Source organism: Perca fluviatilis, chromosome 16, assembly GCF_010015445.1.
Source record: "Perca fluviatilis chromosome 16, GENO_Pfluv_1.0, whole genome shotgun sequence".
Taxonomy (NCBI): domain Eukaryota; kingdom Metazoa; phylum Chordata; class Actinopteri; order Perciformes; family Percidae; genus Perca; species Perca fluviatilis.
This window is the reverse complement of record NC_053127.1, coordinates 13,036,276-13,053,291: the sequence shown is the minus strand read 5'-3', so window position 1 is coordinate 13,053,291 and position 17,016 is coordinate 13,036,276. Positions and strand designations below refer to the sequence as shown.

At 41.2% G+C, this 17,016-nt stretch overlaps 1 protein-coding gene across 3 annotated transcripts in view; it reads left to right on the top strand.

Moving 5' to 3' along the window:
* The window catches only part of jade2 (jade family PHD finger 2), a 178,385-nt gene that overhangs the window by 51,094 nt on the left and 110,275 nt on the right, over positions 1–17,016 (top strand). For all 3 annotated transcript variants that reach the window (XM_039778483.1, XM_039778481.1, XM_039778482.1), the window contains exon 3: positions 2,862–3,019. In XM_039778483.1, coding sequence (XP_039634417.1) covers positions 2,862–3,019 — 158 coding nt within the window. The remainder of the gene's footprint in view (positions 1–2,861; positions 3,020–17,016) is intronic.

Sequence of the window (17,016 nt, the reverse complement as noted above, 5' to 3'; positions counted from 1 at the left end):
AAGGGGTGAAAGAGACAGAAAGAAAAAAAAAAAAAAGGGAGAAAGATTAAGGAGGAGTGGATCTCCCTCTGTCTCTGTCTGTCCTCCTCTTGTATTGCTGAAGGGGAAGGCAAGATCCATCATGGCCTTGGCTCACACACACATTTTAAACACTCAGACACACATATTCACACACATAAAAACCACACACAGTTGTAGAGGAAAACGCACATGGACAATCACACTGTTGTACATAAATAAATACACGCACAGTTAAACACACACACACACACACACACACACACACACACACACACACACACACACACACACACACACACACACACACACACACACACACACACACACACACACACACACACACAGAGCCCCTTATTCATTTGCATTATTTATTTGTGCTGGCTGGCAGACAGTGGAGGAAGCCAAGCAGCAGAAGCAAGGATGCTGCTTTTTATGGACACACACATTCACACACATAACACACAAAAACCACACACAGTTGCAAAGGAAAACGCACATGGACATTCATACTTTGTTGTACATAAATAAATACACGCAGAGTTAAACACACACACACACACACACACACACACACGCACCAGTTTCATCTTCGTTTGTCCTTGTCTTTCATCTCTCTTTCTGAAATGAATATCACTCTCCTTTCTCTCATTCTTGGTGATTTGTCTTCTCTCTCTCCTTTCTCCCGATTTTGTCCTCCCTCTTCACTTAGTTAAACATCATTCTCCTCTCCTCTCCTCTCCTCTCCTTCAAGCAGTCTGGTTTGAAAGTTAGCTCCTCTGCGAGTCAAGACAAATATACAGCATATTACTGCTTGCCTTCTCTTAACACATTCTCTTTATCTCTCTGATTCTGTCTCTTTTTCTCTATGTTGCAGAGCAGCTGTGTTTCTTTCCAACTCTTAAGCAAACAGAACGCAAACTTTGAAGTAAAAGGTTGACATTTGGGGTTTTTAAGTTGGCTCCAAATGAAATGTGTCAACAACTACTGATGCATTGTTATGAAATGTGGTCCACACATTCATGTCCCCCTCAGGATGAAACAGCCATCATGCTGTGCCATCATTAAGTCACAATTTTTTGTTTGTCCAATACTTACATACTGATATGAACTATGTCATGGAAAATCAATCAAGAAACTTTCTTTCTGTCTCGGTCAGTCTCTCTCTTGCGCTTTTATTTGTAGATTTTTCTTCATAATATTTTATTTACTTCTTTTCCTCTAACAGCTCATTTTAGTTCACTCCACCCCCCCTTCCAGCTCTCCCTCTTCTATTTCCCTGTCATGTTTGTCTTCTCACAAATCTCTTTTTGACACTTTTGCTATTTTGTGTCTCTTAACTCAAAATAAAGTAGGTAAAACATCCACATTTGGGGACTCAGTGAGAGAAGAAAGAGAGAGGGAGGGATGGATGGAGGGAGGGAGGGAGGGAGAGAAGATGGAGAGGTTAATGGAGGGACGGAGGAGGGAGCAAGGGAGTCGGATAGAGGAGAAGAGCTAATAAAGCAGGGATAAGGAGGCTTAGAAAGTAATGATAAAATGTAGAGTGAAGTCATACGGTTGATTTGTGTGTGTGTGTGTTTGTGTGTGTCGCTCTTGTTTTTTTCAGTGTAGGTTTGTGTGTTTATGTGTGTGTGTTCTTGGCTGATGTCCTTGACTATATGACTGATAATATCATTGCTTCAGTTCCCTGTTGGAGCAGACAGAGTGTGTTTTTGTGCGTGTGTGTGCGTGTGTGTGTATGTGAGACACGTCTGTTAGGTGTGTCTCTTCACATTATGTGTGAAAATGATTGTGTCTGCTTGAATACACACACTCCCTCAGGTCTTTAAAACACTGCATCACACACAAGCGCACCTTGTTTCTTTTAATACAATCCTCCTACATGCACATTCTTTTAATCATTTATGTTAGTTAGCGTTAACCTGTGAAGGTCTCCAGGTTAATATCAACAATTTGGTTAATGGTTACCGTGACCACAGCACTTGAGCTTATCAGTCCTTTCCTCTCTTCTTCCTCCTTCCTCTTCCTTCTCATCTCTATGCGTTCTTTGTCAGTAGGTTATTCTCTATTGTCTTAAATGTCTCCTCACTTGCATCTTCCTTGCATCTTAGTACCTCCGATGTAAGACGTGAGGAAGAAATGTAATGACAAGATGTAAGTGAGGGAAATGAGACCATCTACTGAACGAAGAAACACTTTTGTACTGAAATGAGCCTTTCTTCCCTCTCAGCATCAGCTAAAGCAAGGCAATGAGGAAGAAAAAAAAAAAAAAAACTTATGTTACTTTGCACCCAAAAGTAAATTTACAAAACGGTCAGAAAAACTGCAGCAGAAAACCACTCAAACATCCAGGGGGGGATTAAAAAGACTACAGAGGCAATGACTTAAGCAAGCCAAAGATATGGATCAAGTCAATACTGCAAAATGAGGGATTAAGGCTTTGCTAGACAAATGCTACTCAACGTTGTTCCGCATCTGTTCTTCATACTCTTCACCTGCCAACGTTTAGTGTCAGGCAGCAGTCGAGGCAGAAATGCAAAACATGCATCATTTTGAGGCCACAGTAGATCTATGTTTAAGCTGATGTATGGAATGATGCATGGGCATGACAGTTTTTTATTTATTTTTTTATTAGTAATGACTTTATCATGAGCAGTCTGAGCCTACAGACTGTGCGGATATGTGAGGATCCTCTTCACCTCAATCTCACCTTCTAAAGACACTCAGATGCAGAATTTTGCCCTGTGCACACCCCTAAACGAGTGTATACATCTTCACTGTTTTTGACCATTTAACCAAACTTTTCTATCTTCCTCTCTTCTGTTTTTCTCTCTGTGCAGGTATTTCGTACCGACTTCATCACGGCAATGAAGCTGCCGGACTCGGCCCAGCTCGGCCCTGACGACTTTTACGTGCTCTCGGACCCTTGGAGACAAGAGTGGGAGAAGGGAGTGCAGGTCCCTGCCAGCCTGGAGGCCATACCAGAGCCCGTGGTCAGGTAGGACAGAAACCGCCATCAAGTAAACGAGGATAGCAAATAAAGTGTTGTGATCTGTTTTAATAGTGATTCACTACTAGCCAGCCTCTGGCAGCAGAGACATGATGTCACCATCTAAACACACTGGCAGAGTTCCCACGGTCACAAAGATCATGGAAGGGTTATGAGATTTGAACTTTTGTTTACCATGACTAATACTTGTTTTGGAAAATTGCCAAATGGTCAGTTAACTTCTGGAAACTTGTGAAATTTGAGATTCGAGTTGATGCAACCTTGAAAATGTAACTTTACATTCAATGTGACAAAATGAGTGTGCTAAGATACCAGAAGGAATAGTTTTTGCTGAGATTATCCAACAAATGAATTTTTTTTGATACGCAGCTGTCGTACATCAATCAACATTTTGTAAATGTTTAGAAAAGATTTGGCATTGATTTGATAGTGTGGGAACCCTTTACACAATTAAATTGCCTGTAATTACACCTATTGGCATTATATATTAGTGAATGGAATACATGCACCTACATGCAGAAATTTACAAGGATACAAACAGATCGTCGGCTTTCTACTCTCTAAGTGATTTGTACAGACACACACACACACACACACACACACACACACACACACACACACACACACACACACACACACACACACAGAAAAACACAAGGAAACACAGAAGTAAGCTGGTAGGCAGATGTGTGCAGGCATGCACTTCGACCCACTTATATTCACTCATACTGTAGATTAGTCTGGGCACGCTCTTTCTCTCTCCCCCACTCTCTCTCACCCAAGTAGGTTGTTGTGGCCCTCTAGTACTACTGCAGCTGCTTCACATACCCATGTGGTTTGTTTGGCGTTCTAGGAACTAATGAAAATGCTCAGACTGCCTGGTAATGCCTGTTGGATAGACATGTCATACTGGGGGGCCACACACACACACGCACGCACGCACGCACACATGCATACATGCATGCACGCACGCACGCACATACACAGACAATTATCCAGTCATGGGAAATTTGGTCAAATGTTCTGTATCCATGAAATTTTTTTTTACCTGCTTGAAGAAAACCAGATGCGGAGGAAGCTTACTCTCAACAAAAAAAGACAAGTAAACGAAAAAGTAAAAACTTCTTTAACTAAAATGCCATCGCAAAGTGACATATTTGGTTGCATATTAAACAGTCAGCTGCTAAACACAACTCGTTGAAATTGAAAGGCTGAGTAATACTGCGGTAAATGTTTTCCACCTCTTTAATTTGTTAGAGTGAAAGTTTAAGGCCTTTGTTCCACTATTTCATGCATTTTGTCGACCTTTTCCCCAATCCATTCAAGGACTAAAGTGAAAAAGAGTCACTGTGTTGCAGCAAGTTAAAAATCCATTACATAAGTTCATTCAGTCAGTCCATTTTAAATAAGATTTTAAAAAAAATCTTATATTATATTTCAAGGGTCATAACAGCAGCAAAAAAAACGTGTTTGGTTGGTGATTGAGTTGTAAAAACTGAAAACTGTTTTGCCATGCTTAATAGCAACTCTGACTGGGCAATTGAAAAAGAAAAGAGACGCCAATCAGATCCAATAACATAAAGTAAACACTTCAAAATACAACAAACAAAACGTAAATCAAATCTAGTGTTGCCAAATGAAATGGCATACGTAATGAGGAAACAAGAGAACATGAAATGCGTCTTTGACTATCAAGTGAAAAGGCTTGCAAAAGCAGTTTTACTAAAGAGGAATCAAGTTTCCATAATAGAAAAACTAAAAATGTGCAGTTCAACAAATAAATGACTTCCTTAGAGTCTTAATGAGGGCAGAAGACAAAGGTTCTAAATAATAGAGATGAAAATACGAAAGAAATCTGGATCATCCTTATGATTCTCAGATTTGAAAGGATAAATTTGTCGCCCTTAATGTTTACATTGTGTAATAGCGTAACCTCTCAGCAGACACACATATGTGACACACGCACACACAAACAGTATGGAGCTAACAGATTAAAGAGAGCAGAAGGCAGAGATAGATGGGCAGATTGGGAGAGAGTGCAATGGCAGAGATAGATAAGGATAGATGGATGAATGGGGTCTATTATATTATCTTACATGCGATAGGTTGATGAAGTGATATATACAGTGATGCTGAAATGGAGTGATGATGGATAGATGGGGAGATAGAGGAGTGAGGGGTAAGTGTGACTGAGCTGATGGTCTCTGTTAGTCTTTGACAGTGATTTGTCCATCTTTTTCCTGTCGTCTGTCATCTTGAAGCCACTACTTCTCGCTCTTTCCTTCTTTTCCTTCCCTCACTCTGTCCTTTTGATATGTTTGGGCTGAAATCACCAGCGACTTCCTTGGTTTTACCCTTCCGAGCCCCTGTGGTCAGGCAGAATTAGTGGTAGGAAACATTATTCCCACACAGGAAGTGATGGCTTTTCAGAATTCAGAATTAGGTTAAAAAACTCTCTATAAGCAATCAATGAGCTTAACAAGGAAGGAGAATACATACACAAAGCTCTCATGATTCAGTTAAAAAAAATATCACAAAACTGCCTGGTTGAAAACATTTTCTTTTGTAAAATGTGTTGAAATGTTTCCGGCAAAAAAGGTCAAAGTTGAAATTGATTGGACTTTTGCAACAGACAGGGGGGTAACAAATACAAAAGTGCTCAAAAAAGCCGTTCTGATCCTGAATCGGCTTGTCCTTTCAGCAAGGGGCTTAATTATTCCACAGTAGATCTGATCCATTGTGTTATAAAAGGATGTTCAGATATCCGCTGTAAAAGTATACATCGTCGAGCTGAGAACAAAAGAATTGTGGCAAGACTTTCAGTGTAGTCATATGGCATAAAATGTGGTGGGCAGTGGATGGACATGGTTGGACTTGCTCTCCCCATAGCAAAACATCGGTGCAAAACATTTATGGCGAAGATTGATACAGCTCATGTGTGTGTTTAATATAAGGCTACAGCCAGCAGCCGGTTAGATAGCTCAGCACAAAGACTGGAAATGGGGAAACAGCTAGCCTGGCTCTGCAGGGCTCCAGACTAACCTTTCCACTGGTAACACTGGTGCTACTAACTATTTTGGTTGGTCGCACCAGCACATGATTCGGTTGCACCCTTTTTGTGGTACAGTGGTACATCAGTCCCTGCAGGTTTTATATTTCTTACTGTTAAAAAAAAAAAGGCCCAACAGAGACTTCTTTTTGGGGAAGATGAAATCATTCAGCGTGTGCAGGACTCTGATAACTTTGTTTTATTGAATCAGTCTTGACATTTTGTGGTGTGGTACTGTGGTCTTTCAGTGGTCAGCAAGCGTAAGCTAACAAAGCTGGTAAAAGTAGCGCCTAAGGTGGTTGGGGTACTGGCTACCACAGCTGCAACATATATATGATAAACGGGTCAGGGGTAAGGCTAACCACATTTTAGGCTACCTATGTTAAGAACTAGACGTGCCAGGAATTCTTTTATTCCTGTGGCTATTAGGAACCTGAATTCACATGATTGACATCTCTTGAATTTTTTTATACAGTATGTGATTATTTATTTAATTATTTATTCCTGTCCATGTTCATTATGACAGATTTGCCTGTGTACTGTCCAATTAGATACTGTCATTGGTTTTGGGGGAAGGAGGGTCTCCATTGATGTGTTGATGTGTGTCCTGTGTTGTATTTACAATGTTGTTGGCATTTGGTGGTGCTGCTTTCTTTTTCTGTGTATGTGTTTTAGACGTCCTGCTGCACAATAAATTTCCTTTTCTAAGGATAAAGATAAAGCTTAAACCGCGTTGACCCGCACGGGTACTGCGTCAGCCATTGTGTTTGAAAGTGGTACCAATCTTCTTCACCGGCTCAGTCGGGCTCTCATGCCTGCGCTTTCATTATCAGTGGCGTCTGAGTCGGAACGTCTCGTTGTCTCTCCCTCCCCACCAGCCTCCTCTCTCTCCTGATTATGCTTTTTAAAATAATCAGCTTGGCTGCTTCATTTTTGGAACACGGTAACCGCTGAATTGATTGTTTCGTAAAGTTCTATGCATTACATACGTGCATGTGCATGGCTCCTTGTGCGTAGGTGGGTGCCGGCGGGGCACCAATGATGATGTTCATCATGCACTTGCATGAATGCAACCAAGTGATATTTGACCTTTACGAAAAAATTGTAGCAGTCTGTAACCCTGCTCTGTCAAATGGTAATAAAATCTGCATACCAGCACCTCTACAGTTTATTAATCAATGTTATTTTTCCTTTAAGGTGACATGGTGCTTCTTTGACTGCTAGGTGAAGAGGACGCTGCTTTTACTCTAAATGTTGCTTTATATTAAAGAGATTTTGCTAACCAAAAAATAAGAGTAAATTGAGGTAGTTTCCCTCTCCTGCCGTCTCCCTCTCTCCATTTATGTCATGTTCCTTTTAGCTATTTATGTCCCGATCCACCTCTCCGGTTTCTTTTTTTTTCCTCTCTTGTCTATGTCTTCATCTCTACATCTCTCTTTTTTCCTGGCTTCCCTCCTTCCACTCCCACCTTCCCCTCTTACTTTTGCTCTAGTTTAGCCAGAGGCGCAGACACATTTTTCTTTTTCTAATTTTTTTTTTTTTTTTAATGAATAATGACATCATCTCCAAAAATTGTTGGAGAGGAAAAGGGTTGCGGGCCCTGTCTGGCTTTGACAACACTCCTCTGCCACATTTTTCTCTCTTTCTTTGGACCAATTTGGCGGCTGTGGCATTATTTTTGGTAAAACTGTTGTGGCGGATGGTGAAGAGGTCATTTTGGTTTGATGTTGTTTCTTCTGGGCCTCTTCTTACCAAATCACTGCAGGAGAGACTCAGGCAATGGAGGAAGATGAGGAAGATAAATAATCTTTAGCTCTCCATTCCTCTCTGTCTCCCTGTCCTTTACTTTCTATTCCTCATTCTCCTCCTCCTCTGTCTCTTTTTTCACTCATGTTTGTCTATATCTCTCTCCACCCACTGCCCCTCATCTCCTTTATAATTTCTCCCTCTGACTTTCCTCTTGCTTGTCCCCCTCTCTGACCGTCCCTCCTCCCCTTTGTCTATTTTATTTTATCACTGACTTCCCCCTCTTTTTCATTTCTCTCTCTCTCTCTCTCTCTCTCTCTCTCTCTCTCTCTCTCTCTCCCTCTCCATAGTTGTGTCGGGGCTGAGTGGAAGTAATTAGCCATTGCGTAACACTGGCTATGTACAGACAGTGAATAGGGCTTTGGCAGCAACGCGACAGCCTCGGTCCCCAATGAGAATGCCGAGCCGTAGAGGGAAATAATTACACATACACATGAGAAGATCTGTGCCTTTTCACAAAATGAAAGAAATTAGATAGTGGTTATTTTATTTATTGCTTAATTCTTTCCCCCTTGGACTGGTGGCCGAGTCTGTGAATGTGAACCCGTTGTTTGTGGTTTGGCTGAACATGTTGGCTTTCTGAAAGGCATGTAAAGCTGCGGCCGTGGGGAGTATCACATGGAGAGACTCCTTTCCAAAGTGGTTTATATAATGGACAAAAAGATTGATTTAGCAGATTTTTGTTGTTGTTAAATTGTACTTTGGACGGCTCAACTGCTTGGTTGGCATACATACATGTATGTTTTAAAGACTTGTAATATTTCAGGTATTGATGGATTTGTTGACAAATTCAAGAATCCATGGTACTCATGACATGTAAAGTTTTAGCTCAGTTGAGATTGTAGGACAATGGCATGGTGGTCCCCAGTGGTGGAAAATCTGTAGGTCAGGTTTCTGGCAGCTGTGATCATATGCAAAACTTGGGTCAGGCAAGCATGGATGCTATGTAAAACCTTCAGTCAACAAGCTTGATGCTATGAACACTGAGAGAAGATGTAGATACTGTAGATACTTGATAAGGCAACAAGGCCTTTTTTTAGTATGAGAAGAGATATCTGTTTCTGTTAAATTACTGCTTGGCTTGGCTTGGTTTTATTCTCTCATTAATAACCTTCACATTTGTCCAAATATTCACAAAATGAGCAAGATGAAAACCAAAAGAAAAGACACAAATTCAATCCAACATGGGGTCTAGTCAGTGGTTTAAATTACATCCCAGCAATTTGGCCAGATATTTTTGAAGATGCCGCCCACAGACATTTTGGGTTTTAGCAATGCAAGCATAGAAAAAATATAGCCACTCCACTTAACACAACTGAAAGACAGGAGCTGACCGGCTCCAAAGTAAATTTAGACCATTAGCCTGCATGTGTTATGACAATCTGACAGCTGCCAAATACTGAACACATTAAAACATTACAGTGATGTCAGTTAAAACTGAGTACTGCTGAAAAAACATTCAGTAATTTTTCGAGATTTGTTTTTTAATTTCTGGACTTTGTAAGAGCTGTGGACTTGGCAGGTTCAGACTAGATACAAATTATAATCGCCCTGGATCTTGCCCAGTAGAACTGATTGAGTTGGAATGGGCCTTTTTAAGAGAGGCGAAGCGCATATGTCAAGCTTTGCATTCAGGTGCAGGTACAGAGAGGAAGTGCCGGCCAACATCATTTGAATAGACAGAATTCCTATGGAACATCATACAGTATGTAAAACCATGGGTTGTTATTCATTAAACAGTTTCTGTTGATATATACAAATACATCTACACACACACACACACACACACACACACACACACACACACACACACACACACACACACACACACACACGCACACACACAGATATGGATTGAATAGAGCTTGAGGACAGTAAGATAGATAGAGAGATGGAGAGAAAGACAAATAGCTGGATAGTGAAGATGGTAGAGAGTCTAAATGTCACGTATTGCAAAATATATTTTTAAAATATATATGTTAAGCTACTGCAGGTAATTTTTCTCCAACAAGGCTCTTGTCATATTGTGAGTTTAATAATGTTTTTACGTTTGCCTAAAACTGCTTTTTCTTAACTGGTAATTGTTAACAATGTTCATTAAAATCATGGGACACAAGAAGCCACATGCTCATTAGCGTGTTAATGTGGTTTTAGAATAGAAAAATATCTTATCTTCATAATCAGTTTTTTGCATTTGGAGAAGACATTCTGTTACTTTTTATAACTAAGTTCTAATCTAAACATTGTCCTTCCTGATTATTAGTCATTTTTCAGCGAAAAACAGCCTGCTTTACACTGCAGTTTGGACTCTAGTGGAGAAAGAAAACAGCTCAAATTCACAATCTAATACAATGTATGTGTGCATGAATGTTTAAAAGACATACAAGAAGGTATATTCCTTCATAGTCTCTCTGATATTTATTTGTTTCCTTGGAAATTCAAATTCTGTCAGTTTGTGGAAAGATTCTTTTCCTGTCAGTAATAAATTTGGCGTTTGGGGGCGGTTGTGGCTCAGTGGTAGAGCGGTCGCCTGCCAATCTGGAAGGTTGGTGGTCTCCTTCCTTAATGAGTCTGATAAAGAGAAATGGCCAGGTCATGACAGGAGTGCATACAAAGTAAAAACACAAGGAAAACAGTGAGGGGAAAAGGGTAGTGGTTAGATGTCTGAAAAGCCCCTTAGAGACTTGAACAGCCTGGCCCAGCTGCAGCCTTGTCCACCAGTACATTAGTAAGTCACTGTGTGTGTGTGTGTGTGTGTGTGTGTGTGTGTGTGTGTGTGTGTGCGTGTGTGTGTGTGTGTGTGCGTGTGCGTGCGTGTGCGCGTGTGTGTGTGGCGGTGTGTGTGTGTGTGTGTGTGTGTGTGTAGTTTCATGAGTGTGTATTGTACACACATCTCATCTAAGTGCGTCTGTTTGTATTTATCAGTACGTCCACAACAACATTTGGAAATTCCCCCAAGATTCATCTGCTCTTTCCAAAACAACACTTCATCAGATGATACAATGACTAAGAGCAGCATCATCAGTCTCATTGTGTACAGGGTCAGTGTGTGCGCTTGAACTAATGGCTTCCACACACACTGCTAATGTTAGTTGGTAGTCTATTGTATTGTGGCTTTTGATACAAGTTGTCAGTTAGATGGATGAGTGAAGGACTAATAGGCTTGGTTATGTGTTGAACCTGTTGCTCTGGAAATTTGCAGCCTTCATGGATGACCTGCAGACTGAATAGATATGTGATGGGACAGATGGATATGACGAATGGAAGACTTTTTAGTATATGAATTAGGATTTACTGTGTGGCTGAAGGAACCTCAGCCACAACTCCAACTTGCAGAATACTGTACATACTTACTGTACCTCAGACACTTTATGAGAGAGTTAAACTCAAAAAGCTATTTAAAACAAATGCATCTCTAGAATCTGAAACATTATAGGTTTATATTGGTTTAGTTTGTCCTACATTTTTACAATACCTTTGGTCAAACTCTCGTTCATGGAATCTAGTCGTTTTCTGATCTGAAATCACTATCATTGATTTTGTTGTCCAATACTGTTCTCGCTGTTTCACAATTGCATCGAGTAAAAACCAAAAAGGCAAACTCCTGTCTACAGCCTTTATTGGAAGTGTGTTTACTTTGCAGCATAACTGTGGACCTACACGCAAAGCTTGGCTGAAATTTCACTCTCAGAATTCAAACACTAAAATAAAATGACTGAAAGTAGACGTAGTGCACTATATATTAAATACGAAGTTATTATGAACACAGATCTGGCTGAGCTGCTGACTGCTTTCCTAGATGTCTTACTAAATAGCTAACTGACTTATGGGATACTTACCGACTTGATGACTTTATAAGTACAATCTGGATTCCTTGATGATGTGAGTGGCAGCCAGAGATTAGCTGATGGCTTACTAACCAGAGATGGATGAATCCAGGATGGATGACTTACTGACCTGTTGATGGACAGTCAGGACTACAACCAGAAGCCACATTAACTCATCACCACATTGCTATGAGGGTTCAGTGGGTGTATTTTTTGACCACATGCTGATTTGGTTGCTTTTGGCTGCATCGGCGAGTAAATATGAGAACTGTATTTCTTAAAGTATGGGCTAAGGAGCCAAATTGGACCCTTGCGCCTGTACTGTATCTGGTAGGTCCTCAAATGACAAAACTAATAACATGTTTTAGTGAGAAATGGCTTTTGATCTCCTTCCTGGGGAAGGGGCTTGATAAACTTCCCACTGAGGCTGGAGGCGAACCATAATGGCAAATAAAGAAACATAATAATACATTTCTGGATGAGTTCATCGAGTCACTGGGTACATCTTTCACCACAGTTAATGGAGACAACTGCTCTGATTGAACCATGCCTGGTTGATTGAGTCATTGACTGGCAGAGTCATGATTGATAGAAATGCTTGCCAGTTGGCTGACTGGTTGCACCCCTGGCTGATTGACTTGTTTCTTGACATAAAGAAAATGTTAATGGAGGTAGGATCACCATGTATTCTTTGCCATCATCCAAACACACATTCTTTTTGCTTCTTCACCACTTGACTGGGTCAGTGAGGCTGTTGCTTACCACATTTCAGGCTCGCTAACCGACTGCAGAGCCCACTTGCCTGGGTGGCTTGCTTGACGACTGCCTGGCAGAGCAGCCATTTCCCTGACTGACTATATGGATGAGTAAAGGGTCAATGGGTGGTTGAATCAAAATAAGAAGAACATTCTCTACCCTCTCGTCACCACAGTGTGTGGCTGGGTCACCGGGAGCTTTATTAATCACATAAAAGACAGGCTGAGTTGTTTGCTGACTGACATCTGGCACTCTTTGTGAACGTTCTACTTGTACTAATGGCCATTATCCAACCAAATACCAGAATGACTGCTTGAGTGGTTAATCTTTGACCACATTTTTGACTGACTGTATTGACTGACCAGCTGACTTGTTGACTGGCTGGCTGACCTCACTGAAATGTCAGAGAAGTCAATACTGGCAGGCGGACTGAATGACTGGTTGCCTGCCTGGCTGGCAGGCTGACTCTCTGACCACAGTGACTGAGCGTTGGCCAGAACTGAACTGGTTTTCTGGTTCCAGCGGGTGAATCAGACTCCAACTAAACCCATTCACCTCTGGAGGCTTGCGGGCATAGACTGGCTTCAGCCTGGGGATTGGAACCTGGGAAATTTAAACATTTCACCTCCAAACAATAGTTTTAACCTGCTGAGTTGTGTGTTGGAGCTGGCAAAGCAGCCTGCCAAAATGCTGAAAATGCCTAAATGTGTTGGCATGTGCCCACTCTACATTCCCCACCCAGAGATTCAGTTGGCATTTTTGGAATTATTTAACCTTTATTTAGCAGGGTACTGTTATTAAGTGCCATTGACAAAAAAAACTAATTTGGAGGCTTGACCGTAATGTTTGTACAGGGAAAATATCTGAAGAGGAGAACTGGTCTGAGTTGATAAATGAATGTAGCTTTTCTTAAATTACATTGGGAGAAAAACAGTTGTGTGTGTGTGTGTGTGTGTGTGTGTGTGTGTGTGTGTGTGTGTGTGTGTTTTTGTGTCTATTAAAGCAATTCCCTGGATCACAACCCAGCATGTGTGGCTGGTGGTGTTTACGGCAGGCTACCCCTGGGCTCAGTGTGTTTTGTGCGTATTTGTGTGTGTATGCATGTGTCTTTGTTGTTCCCCACATGGATGTCATGTGAGTAAACCCATAGAGCCATGTGTAGGAGTCTGGACTGTGTGTGTTTAGGCGCCTGCATTCGTGAATGCACCGTTTATGTATGCATGTTTTGTGGGTATCTGCATGTGTGTGTGATACATGTGAGTTATCCCCCTGGTATTTTCCCGTAAACCTCTCACATGGAAAATATCATCCACCTCTTCTCTCTCTCCATTACACTAACGCACTCTCTCTTTTATTTAGACACACACAAAAACACATATATTTACTCCACTTCACTCTCTTTCTTCACTTTAACACAGCAGTTAGCATCCTCTCCTCTCCAACAGTAGTTCCTCTGTGGTAAGGCAGATCAAAGCCCTTTGCCTTCTGCACAGTGGGTTCAGTAACATCTGGACCACCACGCCGTCCGCCTTTTACCAATCTACCATCTGCCAGCCTTCACTTCATTTGTGTGTGTGTGTGTGTGTGTGTGTGTGTGTGTGTGTGTGTGTGTGTGTGTGTGTGTGTGTGTGTGTGTGTGTGTGAACAGATAGTAAGACACAGGGTAAGATAGTGGAAAGATGGTGGAGTTCCCCTTCTCTCTTTCACTGATCTTGTGTGTGTGTGCGCGTGTGTGTGTGTGTGTGTGTCTACGCTCAATTTGACTAACCCTGTTACATTTAATGAGTGAACCTGCAACTGACACTTTCCTTTGTATCTTCTTCTTCCTTTGGTCCAGGGTTGATAGGGGTTTGTGCATGAGCCCCCTTGTTATCAGTACCAGTTTCTCATGTTACTGTCCAACCTCCCTGTCTCTTCACCCCCCCACACCCCCCACCACCATGGCGGGAGGCCATTGACTTTAACGGTCACATAAGGGAGGCTGGTGTACCCTCACTGGCCACTTAAACCTATCCGCCTCCAGAAGAGTAAACACAGTTTTCTGCTGCTTTGTCTCCCAGCGGAGCCCAGAGGCCCAGACCTCACATTAAATCTCCTTGGATTTAGATGGATGGATGAATAGATAGAAAAAGGTACTGTAGATAACCAGACTGATGGATAGATGGAGATTGATGGACGACTAAGACATTTTCTCTATCTAATAATATGACTTCCTTGCCATTCATCTAAGTGGTAAATACTTCAGGAGAGAAAGTGAACTCTGCAGAAATCTCTCCAACAAACAGCTGATTTTAATTTTGACAGTGGACATACTGTACAGCATAAAGGAAGGTTTGTCAATGTTTTTCTGATAAATATTGTTCAAATGCATTCAGGGTTTTCCTGCAGGTGATTTTCCTTTACTCAAAAGTGACAGACAAGCCTACACATTTCAGTCTTAATAAGCAGCTAATCTTTGGATTTGGCACAGTGAAACAAAAAGAAAAGCAGCAGGCGCCAGCACCAGAATTTGGTTACTTGTTAAGCAGAAGAATGTGCAGCATATGTCTTTTGAATTTTGGTTTTGGAAAAATGGAATCCTTGCTCCTGTTAGGCTAAAAAGGAACATCTGTGATGAAAGTGGCAACTCTGTTGCATGATACAGCTTGATACTTTCCTGATCACAACTTATTCTCAAAAGATCCATCCACAATTAAAGCTACTCTAGGGGAGTGGTAGGAAAAAGTGTAAATATGTAAAAAGTGATTACCTAAATTAAAGATATTGAAAGTTCCGAAAGCCTGGCAAGATGTATTAAGTCATTTATTCAAACAGTCAACCACTACAAATATATCCTCATATAGTAAAGATGGTAACTGGGGGTTGGTGTATAGGCTCTTATGTAAAGGATTGCATTTTTATTTTTCATTGACTTAATACGTATTTGGAGGTCATTTAAAGGTCTTGGTTTACTTTGGCCAAACGTTTGCACAAATTAGCAATTTGATGTCATCATATCCCCCAAAATACCTAATTTCAAGCAGGGAAAAGCCCTGAAAACTTGCACTGATATGAACTAACTGCCTTTTCTCTCTTTTCACTCTTCTCTAATAGGGTTGGGTACCGTTTGGATTTTTACGATTCCGATGCCGAACCGGTACTTTTAAAACGATTCCGATTCCTAAACGATTCCTAAACCGATTCTTGAAAAACTGAAAAATGACATAAAAGAAAGGCTTTTTATGGAGTTTTTTTTTTATTGAAAATTATTTAAATTTAACAATATATTAATGTTTTAAAGTACTTAAATATGTAATAAGTAAACCTAAGTCACCTAACACACAGCTACAATAATTTAACAAATAACAGTTACACTATTAACAAGTAACAACAAAATAAATGTTGAGTTGGTATGCCAACCAGCTTCAAACTTTAGCCGTTCTTTTGCAGAAAAGTGACCATATTTGCCTTCTCTGGCAAGCTAGGACACCTCTCCTGACTTATGACATGTCCTGCACAGGAGAAAACTCTCTCAGGTGGTGTCCAAGAGGTCTGTACACACACAGGTAGGAGTTTGAAAGGGCAGACAATTTGGGGAGGCTGTCTCGCCTCCCCCACCACAAGGCTACAGGGTCTTGTCTTGAACGATAGACTAGCAGAGCAAGTGTAATATGTTTACTAGCGATCACGTGCAGTCAGTGAATGGTTAATATGCTTTCACGTCCGTTTTGGTGAGCCCAGAGGGAAAATATGCCATTTTAAAAGTAGCCTACATTTACGGTAGCTAGCTAACGGTAGACTACAGAGAAAGTGGGATATTTTTACGTCAGTTTCAGAGTGTGTACAAAAAGGCGTCTATCAGCAGGGATTGTAGAGTGCATGTCGGGGGAATAGCGCGGGCACGTGTGCCACTTGGCAGAAAAGGGAGAAAAGAAAAAAAAAAAGAGGCTGCCGCTGTCCAGAGCGACAGAGGGAAAATATTTCAGTCGGAACCGAAATGAGGAACCAAAATTTGCGTTCTAATCCTGTCCGAATACTACTGTTTGCGTAGGAACCGGTACCATAGTGGAACCGGGTTTCGGTACCCAACCCTATTCTCTAACAGTAGTCGGTGTTAAAGATGACCTTCTGACTCACTCACTGTCTCACTCTCTTATTTCATTGCAACAAGCAAACAAAAACAGAGGGAAATGAGGAAGTAATGGAGAGATTGAGGGAGAGAGACTACGAGGGAATTGAATGAGGGACAGAAGATTAGGCAAAATGGAGGGATAGAGACACTGTGGGGAGGGATGCTGATGGGTGAGGAACTGAGGGAATAAGTAAACAAACAGGTAGATGAGGCGGTTGAGTGGAGCGGTACAACGACTGTAGATCTGCTGGGAATGACAAAGAGAGGGAAAGAGAGAGATGAGCACATAAAGCTTTGCCATCACTTTATCAAATAACAGTAGTACACTCATTTGTCTCTCCTCTCCTCCCCCTTGTGTTGCCTATCCGCTGTTGTGAATGTGGTTAAATCAAAGCTTTAAGGCAAAAATATAAAGCAAGTGGGAATGTTACTGGTG